Below are 19,652 nucleotides of genomic sequence, written 5' to 3'. Positions count from 1 at the left end.
CAAGGGACTGTTGACTTTCTCCAATTTTTTTTTTTTTTTTAAATTGTAGCTTGACTTGCACCAATATGGACAACTGTCTATGTCTGGTCCTTCATGTCCTTACCTGGCCTGGTGAAGAGTACTTCCACACTGACCTCAAGGAAACAGAGGTTTCAGAGAGTTACCTGTAGGTTGTATCAACACTTAGGTTGGCTGCGGCTAGCTCTGATGGAGGTATCCACGCAGGTAAGGTGTTCCCAGCAACCCATTTTGTCCATTCAAATAAGCCAGGCTCCACTCGGATCTTCAAGTGATTTTCCTGTTGTAAACCTTAGAGATGAAGATGAACAAAGTATAAAAATTTGATAAATCTTCTCTTTCCTGTCAGATGCTATATATAGCTTAAAGATGGTAGAAGCATGCAGGTTCAGACAAGTGTTTTTCATTGCTGTATATCATAAACACGTGAGTATATTCTGGCGACACCACCAGGATGTATGCACACTCTGAATGGTTTCTGATTTTTTAAAAAATCATTATTTGTATAGTTTGTACAGCTCTGTGACTATTATAATTCTTCTTTCTAAAGTCAGTTCCAAGATGTTCTTATCAAGAAACTTCAGAAATTCTTAGCATTCATTATAATGGTTTACATTATATTTGCATATCATATATTCATTTTCTCTACTGGAAAATCAAGTGTTGAATATTTGCCAATGCACAACTGCTGTGTTTGCACAACTCCTGTGTTTTATGATAGTGTGATTATTCTTGGAGTAGGAACTGTTTAACTCTTTGTATTGCATTTAGCCCAGTTCTTCTACGCAAATGGAATAGATAATGCATTTGAATACATAGATGCATTCTGGCTTACTTAAAGTAAACGAACAGACGTCTCAAATATAGTGTAATTTCCTTGCTGTGGCTACTTGTGGCTTATTTGTTGTTTGGTACAAGTCAACAATCAAGGCTGTTTCTTCTAGTTTTTCTTTCAGTGAAATGAGAATGGAGATTCCTGTAACACAGGCTGCTGTGGATTTTAGGGCAAGAGCTTTATATAACAATGGTGCTTTTGAAGTTACTCCAATCAACTAAAACAAGGACGATTCGTATTTCCAGACACCTAGGAGAACTACTGCTGCTGAAAAGGAGAAGCAGACAGAGCAGAGTGGGAGGAGACAATTTGTTTTAGTGCCCCCCCCCAAAAAAAAAAAATCGTGCTCTGTAGGCTCTAAATTATTGCCAGACAACAACATTTTACAAGCCTGCAATTCACTGAAGAGAGCTTTAGATTTTCAAGAAAAACATTATCTGTATATTCTCTTCATCTTGCTTCTGCTGTCAAAGTATGATTTTGGGACTTTTGCAAAGTCATCTTCTGAAAGTATCATTGTTAAACATCTCAAATTCAAAACTTCCAATTGGCTGATGTTCTCCTGAATCTAGGGTAATCTATTAGTAAGTGTCAGATTGTCTAGTGATGGAGGGATAGACTAGCTGACGTTCATCAAGTCTCACCTTTCAAGATGTTGTATGCAGTCTGGACGCAGCGCAGGGACGGGGAGCAATAGACGTGGTCGATGATGGTATTACTCTCCAGTAAGGCTTCCCCTGCAAAGGAAACCAGAGAAGAATCAATCTGATAATTTACACAGCCTCAGGATGACTCTCAGTGTGGAAGAGAGGAGGCCTGGCAGACCCTGCAAACCTCTCTTCTCAGGTGGGGGCTCTCGTGGGGCCAGCAGTTTCCGTCTCATTTTCTTTTAATTGACTGATTGGTTTTGGGCTGTGCTGGGTCTTCGTTGCTGCTCAGGCTTTCTCTGGTTGCACTGGTCAGGCATCTAACTGCAGTGGCTTCTCTTGTGGAGCATGGGCTCTAGGTTGCTTGGGCTTCAGCAGTTGCAGCATGTGGGCTTAGCTGCTCCACAGCCTGTGGGATCTTCCTGGATTAGGGTTGAACCTGTGTCTCCTGCGTTGGCAAGTGGAATCTTAACCACTGAACCATCAGGGAAGTCCCAGTCTCATTTTCAACAACTCTCCTGCCCAGTATTTCTATGGAAGACCAAGGGACACACCCCTTCTTGTCTTTTGTTGTCTTTACAAGCAATAAAATGCCCATCTTTCTCTCCTGGGTGAAGTGCAAACACCTTACCATGGCGGTCAAAGTCTTCCACAAACTTTTCTGTCTCTAGCCCGCCAGTCTCTGCTCACAACCGATGCTCTAGAAACAAGATAGCTTATTTCCTCCGTACTCTAGATGCTGCTTCTCACGTCTATGACTTGATATTGATCCTCCCACTGAGATGCCTTCCCGCCCTCCTGCTAACTTCTACTCTCTTCTGGGCTTATGTCTTCTTTTGTGCTCCCATAACATTTTGTACATAGTTGCATTCTTGAGTAAAGCATACTCTATGATATTCATCCACTTACAAGCTTCCCCGAGGGTGGGGACTCATGCTTAGATCCCTATTACCTGGCGTAGTGCCTTGCACAAGGTAAGTGATCAATCCATGTGTGTTAAATGACTGAATGGGATGAGGCTGCTGGCTCTGCGTGGCAGGTAAGGACCAGACCTGCAGAGAGCTGAGCATGCTGGAGACCAATTGGCCACTACACTCTCAGCCACCCCTGGGTGCCTCCTCCTCACCCTCCTGCAAGAAGCTGACCTACCTGCCAAGCTGAGCCTGACCTTACCCCATCACTATGCCACACACCCCTCCATAGGGATCCTACCTTGTTCACTTTGGTAAACCAACCCAGTGCCCTGAACCTAATGGTTACTTAATAAATCTCTTTTGAATTGAGGAAATGCAGTGTAGGAAAGCCATCAGCAGTGTCCTTGGCATATCCGCTGCAGCCAGACTTTGGAAGAAGTAGCCAGGAAAGGCTATGTGGTCACTGTGGGACACTTACCCACGAGTCTGGCTTGCATACATCCAAACACTGTGATTGGAGCATCTTTCTCGTAATCCCGGAAACCGCCGCTCCGCTGAGGTAAGCTGTGAGGCATGTTTAGGTTGGTGCGTATGTAGCGGCCTGGAAAGAAATGTCAGACCAAGGCGACATGAGTTTCTTGTTTCCTTAGGACTTCTAGTGCTGATTCTGCTGGCCCCTCTACTTCCATTCCCTTTCGGCCAAAGAGACTGAACTGAGCTCTCTAGAAAATACTGACACTCTTCCTTTGGCAGAGTGTCTTCGAATCCATGCTTCCATTCTGACAAAAGTAACAAGAGCTAAGTCTTTTTCTCTTAATAACTAGTATTCTTTTTTCTTTTTAAAGTCTTTATTGAATTTGTTACAGTATTGCTTCTGTTTTATGGTTTTTTTTTTTTTTTTTTTTTTTTTGCCACAAGACATCTGGGATCTCAGTTCCTGGACCAGGGACCCAAGTTGCAGCTCCTGCATTTGGCAGGCGCAGTTTTCACCACGGGACCAGCAGGGAAGGTCCCAAGAGATGGTTTTTAAGTGAAAGTAACAACCAGACACTCCAAAGCAGGTCGGATTCTCTGAGATGCAAGCCCATCTTAGACAAATGAAAATGGAACTAAATAAGCCAGGGTAACTTATTGGAGGGACTTCTGGACATGGAATCAGGACACCTGATTCTGCCTCTGTCCTATGGCTCTGGGCAAGACATCTGCCTATTTTGGTACACGGTGTCCCAGTTGATAGACTGGAGGTGAGGACAATTCTCTCTCCCCTAACACTCCAAACTATCAGGAAGGACTTACAATGTAACAGGTAAGAGGCATTTTCTTCGACACAATGACTCCATCTAGATAAATGTAGCTTGACTCTGCCCCCTAGAGGCTGTGAGAGGTATCCCAATGCTGAGCAGGCCAACGAACCACTCACCTTTGGCATCGAAGCACTGGGATAGCCAGTACTTCCCAAACACGACATCCATCCTCTCACCATGCCGACACACGAAGAGGCATCTCTTCTGAGGGCCGGGCTGGCTGCTGATCCTCAGAGGCTGTGGACAAAGAAAGGCTGTAAGTAAGGGTGGGGCACACAAGGAATTAGACATGTCTCGGGGCTGGGTGCCGGGTGAGCCGGGCTCTAAAGTACATCTCACTAATGTTTAATGTACGGATGTGAGAGTTGTACTGTGAAGAAGGCTGAGCGCCGAAGAATTGATGCTTTTGAACTGTGGTGTTGGAGAAGACTCTTGAGAGTCCCTTGGACTGCAAGGAGATCCAACCAGTCCATTCTGAAGGAGATCAACCCTAGAATTTCTTTGGAAGGAATGCTGCTGAAGCTGAAACTCCAGTACTTTGGCCACCTCATGCAAAGAGATGACTCATTGGAAAAGACTGTGATGCTGGGAGGGATTGGGGGCAGGAGGAGAAGGGGACGACAGAGGATGAGGTGGCTGGATGGCATCACGGACTCGATGGACGTGAGTCTGAGTGAACTCCGGGAGATGGTGATGGATAGGGAGGCCTGGCGTGCTGCAATTCATGGGGTCGCAAAGAGTTAGACACGACTGAGTGACTGAACTGAACTGACTGTTTAATTGCAATAAGCCCCTTAAGTACCCTGGATTTAAGCCAGCCTGTCTATAAGATAGGGATAGTAAGCCTCATTTACTGACCTCGAAAGCTATTCTGAGGCTTAAATGAGATGAATTGCAGGTGCTCTGCAAAATAAGAAGGGTTATGAAAATGGTTGTATCGTTACTGTTGCTGTTCATAGGTGTAACACCCAGCTACTACTGAACAGGAAGGCAACCTGAGTTACATACAGCTCAGAGGCAAAACTAGCCAATGTGGAAAGGCGCCATCTAGAGGACAGGTTCTTCCCCTAAGGAGATGCTTCATCAGGAGGGGAGAACTTTCATTACCACAAATTCCCCGCCCTCATCTCCCTCACATGGTGTTAAGCCCACGTGGTCCATAGTCTCCTCCAGCCAGAAGGTCCTGCTTTGCCAGTTCTAATCACAGGTTAGGCCCTGTTGTCTGGCTGCCTGCACGATGATGTTCCTGGAAATGGCTCGGGGAGGACAGCAGCTACCTCTGGGTGATGAAACCGGCAAGTCCAGTCAAAGGCTTGTCCGAATGACCCTGGTTTCTATCACTGCTGGGTGGATCCTTGCGGATGTTTCTAGATTTCTTCCTTCTGATGGAGGCAGCTCTTGCCAGCTTCCTCAAGGGTTGCCAACTCCTGTGGGCTTGGCCTTGGCCAGTACAGTACACACACTTTGCATGTGCTTCCTGCTGCCCTGGCGAGATTGGTATGTGGGATGGTGGCGTGGTCTTTCCCACTGCCTCTCCTGCTGTTTCCTAACTCAAGTTCCCGACTCCAGCCAACATCAGCTAGTCTCTTGTTCCCTAATACACTTGAACTTTCAATTGGCTTTGTATTAATATATACTGTTCAAAACCACCCTTCCCCTGGAATGGATAAAGACGTGGTACACATATACAATAGAATGTTACTCAGCCATTAAAAAGAGTGAAATAATGCCATTTGCCACAACATGGGTGGACCCAGAGATTGTCATACTAAGTGAAGTCAGAGAGAGAGAAGCAGAAATATGGTATGACATCCCTTATATGTGGAATCTGAAATGAAATGATACAAATGAACTTATTTACAAAAGAGAAAACAGACAGACAGACTTAAGAGAACAAACTTATGGTTGCCAGGAGGAACACTGTGGGGAGGGATAGCTAGGGAGCTTGGGATGGATGTGTGAGTGTGCATCCTAAGTCACTTAAGTCGTGTCCGACTCTGTGTGACCCCATGGACTGAAGCCCACCAGGCTCTGTCCATGGGAGTCTCCAGGCAAGAATACTGGAGTGGGTTGCCATTTCCTCCCCTAGGAATCTTCCCGACCCAGGGACAGAACCCACATCTCTCATGTTTCCTGCACTGGCAGGCAGGTCCTTGACCACCAGCGCCACCTGGGAAGCCCCTGGGATGGACGAGTACACTCTGCTGTATTTAAACTGGGTAACCAACAAGGACCTACTGTATTAGCACAGGGAACTCTGCTCAATGTCATGTGGCAGCCTGGACAGGAGTGGGGTTTGGAGGAGAATGGATACATGTATGTGGATGGTTGAGTCCCTTTGCTGTCCACCTGAAACTACCATATTGTTAACTGGCTATACTCCAAAATAAAAAGTTCTTTTAAAACCCCAAACCCCCTTCCCCCACTCCCCCATCCTGCAGCCTTTCTGGCATATCTCAGACATACACTGATCATTCACTATGTGCCAGGTACTGTACTAAGAACCGTATTCTTATTTCCTTTAATCTTTACAATGCCCTGTGAAATAGATACTTCAGGTGACCCTTGAACAACTTGGGTTTGAACTGAACGGGGTCCAACTAATACATGGCTTTTTTTTGTTCAAAAGTAAATACTAAAGTACTCTACGATCTGCAGAGTGTTGAATCTGAGGTTGCAGAATGGTGAGGGTACCAAACTGGGTAGATGGAGGGCTAGCTCTAAGTTACAGTTAGATTTTCCAGCCCTTGGAGTTTTGGCACTCCTAACCCCTGGACTGTTCAAGGGTCCACTGTGTTACTTCTTTATAGATAACACGTCCCTTGCTCTGCAGAGCAGTCTTCCTTACTAGTCTAGACCCAGAAGCTGGTAATCATCGTCAGTGCCACCCATCTGACTATTCTTCTTCTTAAATTTTTGTCTTTCTTTTAGGATCATGTGCCCTGAGAGATCGGTAACCCTTTCAGGACAGAGAAGTCAATGCCTCACCCTTTGTAAAAAAGGTGCTCAGTGACTCCTGAGCAGAGTTGAGGATGTGGCCCTGATGGTCAGCCCTACCTGGGTGGGCTGGCAGATGATGGTGAGGGGCGTCGAGTCCCCCAGGCCCTGGTCCTCATACTGCCGCCTCTCCAGGATGCTGTCCCCAAACGAGAGTGCGTTGGAAGATGATGTGTTTAAGATGGAGTAAGAGCTGCGGAGGAAGACAAGGAAGATGTTAACTGAGGAGGAACATCTTTTTAAAATGTTTTCATTGAAGTATAATTGAGAATATTATATGAGCTTCGAGTATACAACACAGTGATTGGATATTTTTATAAGGGAACGCCCTGTTTCATACTGAAGTCTTGCAGTTAATAAATTAGGGATGGATGGATTTCTATGCTTGGAACAGATGTGTTCATCCCTCTGGGCAGGGATGGGGCCTGCGATGCTGTGGTTATTTGGGTGCCATGGGCCTGGCTGGCACCAGAGGCATGCTGCAGAATAATGAGGTATCAATTCTCTACCCATTGTTTCCAGCTCTTTTCCTGGCTCCAAAGAAATAAACAATTCCTGCTGCCTTTAATCTTTTCCACAGTGATTTCCATCTGAACTGACAAAGGAGAGGGAAGATTCTGACCCTCCCCACCACTTTGCCTGTGGCTCCGAGTGAAGCCACAGAAGTCCCTGGCCATCACCCGCTACACCACCTCCTTCCTGTCTCCAAACCCTTCTCCGTCTCAATCACACCTCCAACAAGAGGACTAAATACAGCATTTTTCAAGAGGACACCATTCTCACCAGCTGTGTGGAGCTATGAGCCAAGAGTTGTTGTTTCTGGATTTAACACTGACTATAGAAGCCCCTCAAAGAGGTCTCGCTGAAAGACAGGCAGCAGATCATGCCGTGTTTAAATTATTCTCATTAGCAAAGCTTCCAAAGAGCTTTATCTAATAAAACACTGCAATTCAAATATGGTTGTTAGGCAAATGCGACGGACAGCTCCTCCTGCATCGATGGGTGGTGTCAAGGGAGAAGATTTTAATTTTAGATTTCTTGCTGCTTTGTAATCAGGGTAAAGTTCCATATGTACAAAACAGCACTCAATCTAACACAGCCATTAGCTTTTTGGTTATTCTTTTTTGTTATTTCTAAGGAAATCTTGTGCCACTCACAGTCTCATAGACTGGCTGTTTTCATTTTAAACGGAGACCCTCCTAAACATCACAGAGTTAAAGAAAATTCAGTTTCACTGTCTGATTCATCAAAGCTTCAGGGCCTGAAATGTCTGGATCTATGGAATCGTCCTGACGTCATGCTTGTACATGTTTCCTAATTTCTGCACTGTATTGCAGCTGTGAAGACACCGACAGGATCCCTTCTCCTTCAGCTCAGCTGGCAAGGAGGCTGCCGGCCTCCTCCTCTTCTCAGGCATCACTGGAATCAAAGGCCCCGACTCCCTGAGACAGCGTGAGGCCGACAGTTCCAGTCAGACCACAGTCCGATCAGGTGCAGAGTAGAAAGGATGATGTACCTGACACCCGTAATTACCATGGAAACACCTCCCAAGGACACATCAGACCTGGGGGTCAGCTGAGGAGGACGACTGCTTAGCCCACTCCAACTCAGAGGCTTCCGCTAACCGACGTGTCTGGAGATACTCAGAACCAGGCGAGGTGCTCTCACAAAGGTGGTAGGAAAATGTTTCCTTAGGAGGGACTCAGAAAACTTGAGAAGGACAGAGGAAGAAGAGTCGTGAAGGGTCGCTGACCCCCCAAGTCCCTCCCTGATGCTGGAATCCCCTCTGCAACTTCTCAGCAAGTCAGCAGGTCCTACTTGAGGAGCCCTGTGACTCTCCCTCCCCCAGGCTACCTGGGATTAGGAGTGAAACAGGACTATCTGATAGCCTCTCTGAGTCATTTCCACTTCTGGGGTAAACAGGAAAGCACCACTCTTCTATAGGATCACTGCAGTGGAAGGGACCTCTGATTTGGTGAGCATGTAAGAGAGGACTAGGAAAGACAAGTTAGAGAAAAATAACCATAAAGCTAATGGCTGTTTTAGACCCAGTGCTGTTTTATACATGACAGTGATCCCTAAGAAGCAGTGTTCACAGATACCTATGAGGGAAACGCAATTGTTATCTTCATCTCCTAGATTAGCAAACTGAGGCTCAGAGAGGTCATGCAGCTTGGCCAAGGTCACACAGCTGGTGCATGGGAGAGTTAGGATTTGAATTCAAGACTACTAGAATAAAAACTCAAATTCGTAATTATGGCACCCTAACACCTAATACATTAGTATTTCCCCACTCTCAGCCGGGTTGGCTGTGGAAGCTGATAGTGAAATTTCAGACATAGTTCCCAAAATAAAGGGAGGTGACACACTGACCTCCCTGGGGTCCGTGGACTGAGGGCGCCGAGGCTGCCCTTTTCAGCTGAGCTCTAGCTCCAGCAGAGCAGTCTGGATGCAGAGACCTGCACGGGGCTAGCAGGAATCCCCCTGCATGTACTTCTTCCACAGCGAGCCCTACTGGTAAGAATGATCTGGGAGCTGGGTATCATCAAATCTTTTGATTATGTTTCTTCACAAATACTGCATTTGTTTTTTTATAGGCATAAAATGGTTACTTTGGGGACTACCCTGGCGGTCCAGGGGTTAAGACTCTGAGCTTCCTGGATTCAGGCAGCGGGGCACGAGTTCGATCCTTGGTTGGGAAACTAAGATCCCACATGCTACATGACATGGCCAAAAAAAAGCCCAACCAACCCGACAAAAAACAATGGTGACTTTGGAAACCCAACTTAGAAACATTTCTGAAGAAGCAATGGTCTGGGGAACACGAGGCAGCTTTGACCTTCTGTTCTGAGCTACAAAATGCTGGATGTTCATGGGGTGGGGGTGGGAAGGAAGAGGGAGGCTTGCTGGGGAGGGTTATTAGGGAAGAAGATACTCTTTCTCATCATCGGGTTTGTGGTTTGCCCGCTGCTAATCAGGGGAGGGGACTGTCTTTTCTTTTCTCCATTTAGGCAAAACACTCAGTGAAATTGCCCATCTCTGCTTCTCTTTTATGACAGTAATAACAACGTTGCACACCATGCAGCTGGTGTTCAGAGCTTCCGGCTCTCAGCCATGTTGGCACATGGCAAGAACAAGAGGGAGGGAAACAAACCAGCATGCACGCCCTGGCCAGATGCCCAAAATGCACCAGGGAAGGGCTGGCTCTGAACTTCCCGGATTAAGAAGCATAAAAGAGGAACAAGAGGCACCCATCAGGACAAAGCTGGCTATACAACACAGGCCACTCTCAACGTGGGAGCAGGCTGGTCTGGGGGCACTCCACAGAAGACCTGGGTGGGGCAGGGACCGCCTGCCTCTCTCAGCCTCTGGAGGTCACCCGTTTCCATAGAAATGGTCTCTGTCATCTAGGCATTCATGTGCCAGGTCTGAGGACTGGCTCAGGCGGTTAGGTCCCCTGACCTTGGCAAACCTGTTCACTACTGGCTGGCTGGCATAGTGGGAATCTGTCCTGCTTCTCTGGGGAGTCTGTGCAATGACCTGGGACAAAGTGCACAGAAGCCCCAAAGCCATAAAGACTTGGTGGTGGGCTGACCCACACTGAGGCCAGAAGAGATGTCCCCTAAGCAGTCTGTTTGGTCTCTGATGGAGAACTCTGACAGATGTTCCAGCCATGGTGGCGGGTGGGGTAAAGCGGGGCATCCCACTCTTCCCGTGCCCCAGCTCCGCCCTTCCCTGAACGTCTGGGGCCAAGAGCGCTGGACTGCATGCACTGTGTCCTGTCACCTCAAGGGCCATAGTGTCCTTCAAAAAGCAGCAGGCAGAGAGCCCGGCATGGGCTCACCCGTGAAATATCCAGGTGCTGCACTCGTCGGCCTTGGTGATGTAGTTCTCCGGCAGGAGTCCGGAGCAGCCCGTGGTCAGGGACGTGCCGTAGATCCAGCCCTCGCTGGTGCTGGTCTGCTCCATGGGCGACATGAAGATGAAGTCCCCGGGGACCAGCTCCAGCTCGTCGTCGTTCTGTGGGGCATATGGGTAGATCACCTGCAATGTCTGGAAAAGGAGAGGGAGGCATGAGGCCCATGCCTGACCAGTTCTGCTGAGCGCTCAGGGCCCGCCTGTGGGCTCTGCTCGCGTTCACGGGCACCTCTGGAGTCTGTAGGCTCCGAGTAGATCTGGATTCAGATCAGAAGGAGTTTCTCCTCCTCTCAGGATGTGCTAGTGCTTCTGGCTCGTTCTAGACTTTCCTTCAGGCATAGCTTTGCTTCAAAAGACATGGCTTTTAGAAATTCATACGAAAACCTGTAGGTTCTCCAGTAAACTGCTTTACAGACGGGTTTGGACCTCGTTTATCCCTGCTCTGTCTGCCACGTTGATGCTGTAAGAGACCCTGGACACACAGCTCATGGAAAGGAGTCTTCCGTTCAATGTCACCAACACCCAGATGAGAGACTCTGCTAGGAAGGCTTTGGGGACAAAATGTCTCCTCTCCATGTAACTGAGCAGCTCAAATAAGACATGGTCCTGCCTTCAAAGAGCTTTCTTTAAACCTCCATGGTTAACAAAGACCTCGAAAGAAAAATATCTTTCACAGCCATCAGTGTCCTCTGTGTAACCAGCTCTTGTCAGTCAGCAGGTGGAGACCACGTGTTCCCTCTTTGGGCTCAGAAAAAGCCCCTTGGGCCAACCCCAGGCCATGTCATTCGTCTGATTTATTCCATATTTTGCCTCCTTATTTATTTTGCCTCACAGGCAGAGGTATGAAGATACTCTGGAAAACATCTATTAATATTTTACTACTTTTCTGTTAACAGCAGGAGACCTCAATACTAAGGAAAATATTTTTCCATGTGTTTCATAAGGGGACACTAAGACGGAGCTGTTTTATCAGCTTTTCCTTCAATCCTGAAGCCGCTAGAGGATAGCTAAGTATTCTGGTTCCCACGTATGGGTTTTTAACTTTGTTTGGCCTCTGTTATTTCTCATCTGCAGGGGATTCCCTGGTGGCTCAGACGGTAAAGAATCTGCCTGCAATGCTGGAGATCCAGGTTCAAACCCTAGGTCAAGAAGATCCCTTGGAAGATGGCATGGGAACCCACGCCAGTATTCTTGCTTGGAGAATCCCATGGACAGACTAACCTGGTGGCCTACAGTCCATGGGATTGCAAAGAGTTGGACATGACTGAGCGGCTACCATTTCATTTTCTCATCTGTAAAATAATACTTGGACTATAAAAGCTAAATGAGACAATCTAAGAAAACTCCTGAGGACTCTGGTACACAGAAGAGGTGTAATTATTTCTATTGAACCATGACACCTGGCTTTCAAGGGGTTATCTTTCCATCAAGCTGATGCTAACCCCCAAAGCCTATGCTAGGTAGGCCTGTGAGCTAATTGGCTCCCTGGGGTCAAGGTGATCCATCAGAACATGTCAAAAAGAATTTCCTTCTGGAAATCTCTAATGAGAAGAGTCAGTAAAAATTATTTCCCCCCACCAGAGAATGAATGTGATAATGCACAGAACTCGAATGCCCCACTGGATTTCTGACATCCCTTTTATTTAGGGCACCCACTTCCTCTCCGAATCCTCACTCCAGCATCTGTTGGTTCTAGATCTTCCATCCCATCGACTTCCCACTCCTCTGTCAGATACACACTCAAATTACATTTCCAAATGAACCAGGAAGGTTTTTTTTGCTGGGTTGTTAAAAAACAGCTTAAGGAAAAAGAAAAAAAATTCACAACCAACCACTTAAATCTCTAAGCTAGGTATGTGATGAGACACCAGAAGCAATGCTCCTTTTCCTGGAACAGGGTGGAGAGAGGCACCGAGTCACAGGGAACAAGTCTAAACTCAGGTTCCTTAGATGCTCAAGCATAGCACAGTCTTGGGTAATGATACCTCTGACTGAGTGGCAGGCCTTTCCTTTGAGAAACTCAAAAATGACAGAGAAGATCTCATCCCTCCTTTCACTTGGGGGTGAGTCTTCTGGCTCTAGGAGATCCCAGGGAGGTTGAGGTACAGAAAGGAGCAGAAGGTACAACTCCTAGGCAGAGAGCAGTTGCACAACAAGGAGCTTTGATTTACCGAATGAGCAATAAAGAAAATCAATGTACTGCAGCAAATCTTAAATTATAACCGGTGCTCAGGTCCCCATAGTTCTTTCCTGCTCACTGAAACCACACGGCGTGCAAAAGTCAGCCCAAGTTTGGGAGATCTCAGGACACACTGCTTAGTTTTGTCCTGAAAGTGTTAGTCACTCAGTTGCGTCTGACTCTTTGCAAGTCCATGGACTGTAGCCCACACCAGGCTCCTCTGCCCATGGGATTCTCCAGGCAAGGACACCAGAGTGGATTGCCATTCCCTTCTCCAAGTTTTGTCCTACAAGATACTTACTCTCTTATGTCTAGCATCTACTTGTAAGAATTCTCGAGTCTATTTCAAGTATGTTTTCCTCCCTTCCTACTTGGGGACTAAGCTCAAAGTTTGCTACCCTGCGAAGGGCAGGTACAGTCCTTTGTGATGATAGGAACTGACCCTCTTTGCCTTTGAAGCCCTTTTCACAACTATGCCAATTTTGCTGTTGTTGCTGCAACCTCTCTTATGGGAGGCCCTCTAGTCCATACCAACAGTCTAGCAAAATGTCATCACTGTTTTGCACCCAAGAGAACTAAGGACTGGGTTACTATCTAGAAGCTGTAAATGCGAATCTAACTACTGCTAAAATAGGGAGTCAGGATTTGAAGCCATGTGTGCTTGACTCCAAAATCTATGCTTTTTCTAGAACTCGGCTCTTCCTCTAGATTTCCAGTGGTTGGCACATAAAACTAGTGTGGCACACTGAACGTGGAAGAGACAGTGTGAAGCACAAACAGGCACGTGCAAGCCCACAAGTCAGCACCTGAACAGCAGAGGGGTGGGACCTCGGAGGATTCCTAGGCGTCACCTGCTGACTGTCCTTGCCTAAACCACTCGCCTTGTCTGGACATCTGTTACGTCACTGGATCGATCACTTAGTCCTGCCTCCTGAGCACAGGAGGAGGTAGAAGGCAAGGTGAAGTTTATATATGCAGGGGGCTCAGGTAAAGCCAGATGACCCTGGACGGAGAGCTTGATCAGGAGGAGCAGTAATAAATGAGTTTTTACAAATAGATAAAAAGAGGCCATGTTATTTTTAGAAAATAATTCCTGTGGGCACTAGCTGTCTCATTCCCTTGGTGCCAATTGAGCAGAATGTGGGTCAGGCAGAAAAGCAATTACCCTCTGAGTTAACTGGAGGGCAGTGTTGATTAGAAGATACTCCTTGGAAAATTCTATTGCCACCTCCCTTCTCTTGGAAAGGTGACTTCTCACACCCCGTTGGCATGCCACCCTTGACTGTTTTTCCCCTGCCCTCGGAAGGGATCCATTCAGCTACACCTCTTTTGTTCTACTTAGGGCTCATGCTAAGCAAGTCCAGGAGACGTCAGAATTTTGAAGGAAGGCTACACTCAGTCTCCTTGCTGTGTCTTTACAGAAACTTGCATCAAATGACTTGGAAGGAGGATGTGATGGTCCCATCAGCAGAGCCAGACAAAGCTGCACATCCCTGATCCTTTTGGACCCCATGGACCTCAATCCTGGGCTGGCTCTTCCCACCACATTCAAATCAACAATGAGGTCGCCTGACCTAGACCCTGAATCTCTTCATATTTTTTTTTTTAAATGTCTAAAGGATGTTAAAAGTCTATATAAACAAAAATATCAGTTCTTTTGCTGGTGAAAAACTAGGAGATAAATTATGTGTCACAAATGTAGTTAAACCGGAGGACAATTTTTGCAGACTCTGGTCTCTTTTTAGATGGGTTGCCCATCTTTACTTATCAGAATCTCTGGCTTTTGGCTTCAGTTCTGGTCCTAAGTTGCTCTTTAGCTTTGACCAGTCACTGAATTCCTGGGTCTCAGCTTCTCTTTCAGGAGAAAAAGTACAGCAAGACTCTTTAGAGGTGGCACACTGATCCTGGAAAGCAACGTGGATTCCCTCAAAAGGATGCCAGCACCGTGCCAGCGGTTCCGCCTGTCCCTCTTAGGCCCCCTATGTGATGCACACACACTCTCCTCATATTTGGTCCATGCCTTCATTTCATATGCATCTGTTCTCTCTCTCCCCCACTGGACTCAAACTCCTTGAGCAGAGGACATTTTAAAATTTTAGTATGTTCCAGGGGAACGTGCATGCCACAGCAAATACCTGTTAACTACGTGTTCACAGATTTTCTTTTGTATTTAGCTATCTTTCTCATCTAAGATCAGGATGATGTCATCCCATGAACAGAGAGAATATTTTAAAATTTACCGACATGCTTTTCTATCTATTCTGTTTCATTTCTATCCTATTCTGGTAAGGCTGGCAGGGCAGACAGAAGAGTGGGGAATATTACACAGCTCAGCCACGTGGGACCCAGAGACGAGAGATGCACAGATTCCCAGTGAGCCAGCCAGCGCTTGGACGAAATCCCGGGCTGGCTGACTCCTGGTCCAGTGCTGGCCCCACTGCCTGCCTCGGGTGTCCGTCTCCCCTCAGCAGCAAGCACTGCTGGTGCTGACAGCGCCCGGCATCCCTGGCAGGGGCAGGAGCCCCAGTGAGATGTTACCTCGTGGTTAGCAAATCGGATATCCCGGGAGAATATGGTGGCCACCCAATCACACCCGAGTTTGACGTCGATGTTCTGGGCGAGCTTCTCCAGGGTGGGCAGGTGGCTGGCTTGGAAGTGGTAAGCCAGGGTCACGTGCAGCTGCTTCTTGTGGGGTTCCACGTGCACTTCTAGAGGAAGGGAGGAGACAGGCAGTTGGCGCACTGCGATGGTGGAGACACGAGGAAGGACACAGAACGGTGCCCTGATAAAACTGCTTCCCAGCAAGTAGAGGAGGGAGCCCCTCGGTCAGACAAAAGCTGTTTCTCTCCTCCTTGGCAGCTGAATAAGGGTGGGTGGGGAGGTAACAACCCACAGTCCGAGAGAGAAACAGCCATGTATCTGGCTTTTCTGGATCAGCTGAGAGGCAATCGTTTTGACTGCTGGCTGCTCAGAACAAATCCAGATGAGTATCACTGGCCCAATCATTCAGATGAGGAAATCGAGACCTAAAGGGATGAGATAAGTATGGAGCAAATTTTGCCATCCTGCAACTCCCAAAGCTGAGTTGTCTTCGTTTTGAAATCAAGTCTTTTAGCTCCTGGGTGGCTCTGATGGAGAAATGCGGGGGGTGGGGGGGGGGGGATGGATTACTTTCAAACTTTAAAACAGGGTTTCTCATTGTCATTTTGGATCAGATTACTCTTCGTAGCAGGGATGTCTTGTGCAGTATTGGGTCTTTAGCTGCATCCCTGGCCCCCACCGACCAGATGCCAGCAGCACCCACAAAGTTGTGACAATCAAGCACGACTCCAGAGACTGCCAAGTGTACTGGCAGGGGGGTGGGGGGGGCAAATCACCTCTGATTAAGAGCCATAGGTTTCAAGTATGCAGGCTATCTAAGAGGCCCTGAAAAAAAACAAAACAAACCAGCCTACCTACACAAGGCAGTGCCTTCTGTCTTTCGTATGTGTTTTCAGTTGGGGAGAGTCATTTACTGTCCAAGTTAGAACACTGAAGAAGATACGACAGAAGGGAATTCCAGGAATCAAGGGGCTTGCTCTAGTCACACAGAGATGGAAGTAGGTTTGGGTCTCTGGGGGGTTTTGGCCATGCTGTGTGGCATGTGAGAGTTAGTTTCCCAACCAGGGATCGTCCCTGGGTCAGTGGCTTTGAGTACTTTTTCTGTTATACTGCATTGTGTATCTTTGGTATAAAAGCCTCTGAGGTGAGGGCTCTGTGTCTTGTTTGTATGTTACAAAGCACCCTTCCTCTCTTGCTCAGCAGGCACCCCTGTGGATTTTCAGTATTTGTTAAATGACTGAATACACACAAATGAATCTCCGTAAACCACCAAAGATGAAGGATGACACTTCATCTACTCACTCACTGGTGGAAGCTGGGTCTGCCACACCTCTGAATACCAAGGCACAATTTCTAAAGACCTGTCCAGGCTGGGCCAGCCAGTTCTCCGAATCACCACCAGGGGGCAGCACCAGGGCTGAGATGCCAGCCTGGCAGGCCCGTTCTCGGGGAGATGGCTCAGGCACTTGGAGGGGAGCTGGTTCTCCCTCTTCCTGGCAGGAAAGCCAGCAAGGGCCCACCATATGCGCTTTATAAATCAGCCGCGTCCTGGCCGAGACCTGGTTTACTCATTTGGGAGGGACTGGGATTTTGTGGCTACAACATCAGACTTGGTTCTTGTGGGAGTTTTAGTGGTTTTGACAATAGCTACTGTGGGATGAAAAAGAGCTGTTTCCCTGAGGTGGAGGGATGGGAACAGGAAATAATCTGGCGATGATGCCATTTGTCTGAAACATTAAGCGTTTGTGAAGCGGGCAGGCTCCACCCAAGTCAGCAGAGATGAGCCCTGGGGGGTGAGGGGGTGGGGTAGGGTCTAAGAAGACCCGGTTCCCAGCTCACAGAGGTGACCTAAGGGCCCGGGTCCTTCTGAGAGTGCAGAGCTCACTGAGTCTGGGCCCTCACCACACTCTTCCTAGAGTCCTGGGCCCTGTTTGGAGATTTTCTGCTAAAGGACCCTGAGCAAAAGGGCCTGAAGTGAAAGTCAGTCACTCAGTTGTGTCTGACTCTTTGCAACCCCATGGACTGTAGCCCACCAGGTTCCTCTGTCCATGGAATTCTCCAGCCCAGAATACTGAAGTGGGTAGCCATTCCCTTCTCCAGGGGATCTTTCCAACCCAGGGATCAAACCTAGGTCTCCCACATTGCAGGCAGATTCTTTACCAGCTGAGCTACCAGGGAGGCCCAAAAGGGCCTGAGCTGGGGATGAAAACAGCAGCTAGGGACATGGGCAGGTGAGGTGGAGGCCAAGGCCAGGGGCCCAGGGAGCAGATGGTGGGGCTCGGCCAGCTCTGCACTCAACACCCAGGACGCTGGTGGGCACACGCTCACGGCCTTGGCTCTGGTCAGGGTGCTCTCCCTGCTGCTGCCCCCCAAACACCCTGATCCTCCCTGCCTGTGCTTGTGCTGCCCTCCTGCAGGGCCCTACGCCCGTCTAGTGGATCGACACCTTCCTGGGGTGACTCTCCTCTCCTCTGTGAAGGGGGCCCTGCTCCACCCCGCAGGGGCATGCTGGCCTTTCTCCTCACAGCTCTCATTACACGAATAGGGTTTCCCAAGCATGCCTCTGCCAGGAGAAACCACTGCTTCTTCCCTGCTGCATTCTGCATGGAGAAACACACGGTAGGTGCCCAATAAATACCTGCTGACTGTGATTCTATTCTAAGGGGAGCGAGTAGACTCCCCCACCCACTGTCTGTCCATCCGTCCCATGGCAGGTGAAGCCCTCGTGGAGCTCAGTGAGCTGTCTGCACCTGAAGTCACCCGGGAAAGCTTTGCAAACCTTGGTCTCTTGTCCCCTCTCTGTGCTGCCTTCTGTCCATTGAGTCGATACACATCCTGAGCACCCCTCCAAGCAGATTCCTTTGACAGCAAACCTCAGTTGCTGGCTTGAACTGAGGCCTTCCATGCAAAGAGCAGGTGGCATCGTGAAGGCGTAATGTTTGGGGCTTGTCTACAGGGCTTCAGCTAGTCAAACGAAAGATGTCATTGGCTCAGTGGATTTATTACTGGATGCTAAGTGGTTCCCCTCTCCTCTCTGGGCCGTGCGACCTCCTAAACAAAGGCCTCAGTCCTCATGGAGGGGACAGGGCAACCCAGATAAATGCCTGCCTGCTAGGGGGGTTGGGAGGAGGAAAAGAAGGTTCCCTGGGTATTCCCTGGCGGTCCAGTGGTTAGGACTCAGTGCTTTCACTGTTGTGGCCTGGGTTCAATCCCCAGTGGGGAACTAAGATCCCTAAAGCTAAGAGGTGCAGCAAAAAAAAAAAAAAGCAAAATGTTCCTGAACTGAAGGGAGGAGCCGATGGCGGGGCTGTGAAGGAACACGCTTACAGATCAATAGGAACAGTCACCTGCATGCCTTCAACATGGGTGTCATCACACCTGCTCTCAAGGAGGTCAGCAGAACTGCAGCTGAATGTTTTTCAAAGGGGCAAGAGGTGTGGGGTCTGCAGGAAACGGCTGTCTTCTTGGTCACATTCTGCCCATTCCTGCAGGACCTCCCGACTCCACCATCACTTTCTGTCCCCTTCCTTCCTGACTTCCTGATTTCCAGGGCTGGCTGGCCTGGCGGCTGGCTGGCTCACCAGTTTTGGAGGCAGCTTCTGCTGCGAAGTCGGCAGCAAACTTCTTGAGGACCTCTGCGCTGTCTTCCTTCACGAAGAGGCCGATAAAGTTGGAGGAGGTGTAGAGCTCCAGGGGCAGCGGGGCTGAAAACTTGCATCTCCAGCGGCTGACGGTGGTCTGCAGGGCCTCCCCCAGGGCGTCTACCTTGCTGTCCTCACACTGGCAGGGGAAAAACAAGAGGCTTCTTTCAGAGCCAAGGGGCAGTGTCTGCCATTGCTTAACTTCTGTATCCTCTGCCCCACACTGGGGGCTGAGGAGGCAGCCCTGGAACCATCGCTCCTGTCTGCAAGGAGGGAGAAGACCTGCAGCCTCCCAGTTATCTGGAGACAGATTATCCAGTGGGTAGATCAAACCAGGGCAATGGACCCCCTCCGCCCGCCCTCCCTCCATGCTGTGCTTGGAGCCCCGCCAGAATGCAGTAGGGCTGGTCCAGCAGAAATGGAGCATGAGGGACACGCCAGGAGAGCACGCAGCACCCCAAGGTAAGTTGCTGTGTGTTTTCTATTGTTTGGCATCATCTGCGCCTTTTCTCTTCAGCCTAAATGATCCAAAGCTGATGCCACCTTTACCCCACGATACTAGGGGAGAATGAGGCTCCAAGAGTTGTGACATCCTCCT

At 48.5% G+C, this 19,652-nt stretch overlaps 1 protein-coding gene across 1 annotated transcript in view; it reads right to left on the bottom strand.

Annotated features, from left to right (window-relative positions):
• The window catches only part of UBASH3B (ubiquitin associated and SH3 domain containing B), a 151,970-nt gene that overhangs the window by 14,765 nt on the left and 117,553 nt on the right, over positions 1-19,652 (bottom strand). The window contains exons 4-11 of the mRNA XM_040258235.1: positions 18,995-19,193; positions 15,351-15,520; positions 10,560-10,768; positions 6,776-6,908; positions 3,835-3,955; positions 2,893-3,015; positions 1,498-1,590; positions 165-309 (exon numbers count right to left, since the gene is read on the bottom strand). Of these exons, the coding sequence (XP_040114169.1) occupies positions 165-309; positions 1,498-1,590; positions 2,893-3,015; positions 3,835-3,955; positions 6,776-6,908; positions 10,560-10,768; positions 15,351-15,520; positions 18,995-19,193 (1,193 nt within the window). The remainder of the gene's footprint in view (positions 1-164; positions 310-1,497; positions 1,591-2,892; positions 3,016-3,834; positions 3,956-6,775; positions 6,909-10,559; positions 10,769-15,350; positions 15,521-18,994; positions 19,194-19,652) is intronic.

The sequence above is a fragment of the Oryx dammah genome, unplaced genomic scaffold (assembly GCF_014754425.2).
Source record: "Oryx dammah isolate SB20612 unplaced genomic scaffold, SCBI_Odam_1.1 HiC_scaffold_17, whole genome shotgun sequence".
In the NCBI taxonomy this organism is placed as follows: Eukaryota; Metazoa; Chordata; class Mammalia; order Artiodactyla; family Bovidae; genus Oryx; species Oryx dammah.
The sequence above is the reverse complement of the archived record's forward strand: the minus strand, read 5'-3'. Positions and strand labels throughout refer to the sequence as shown.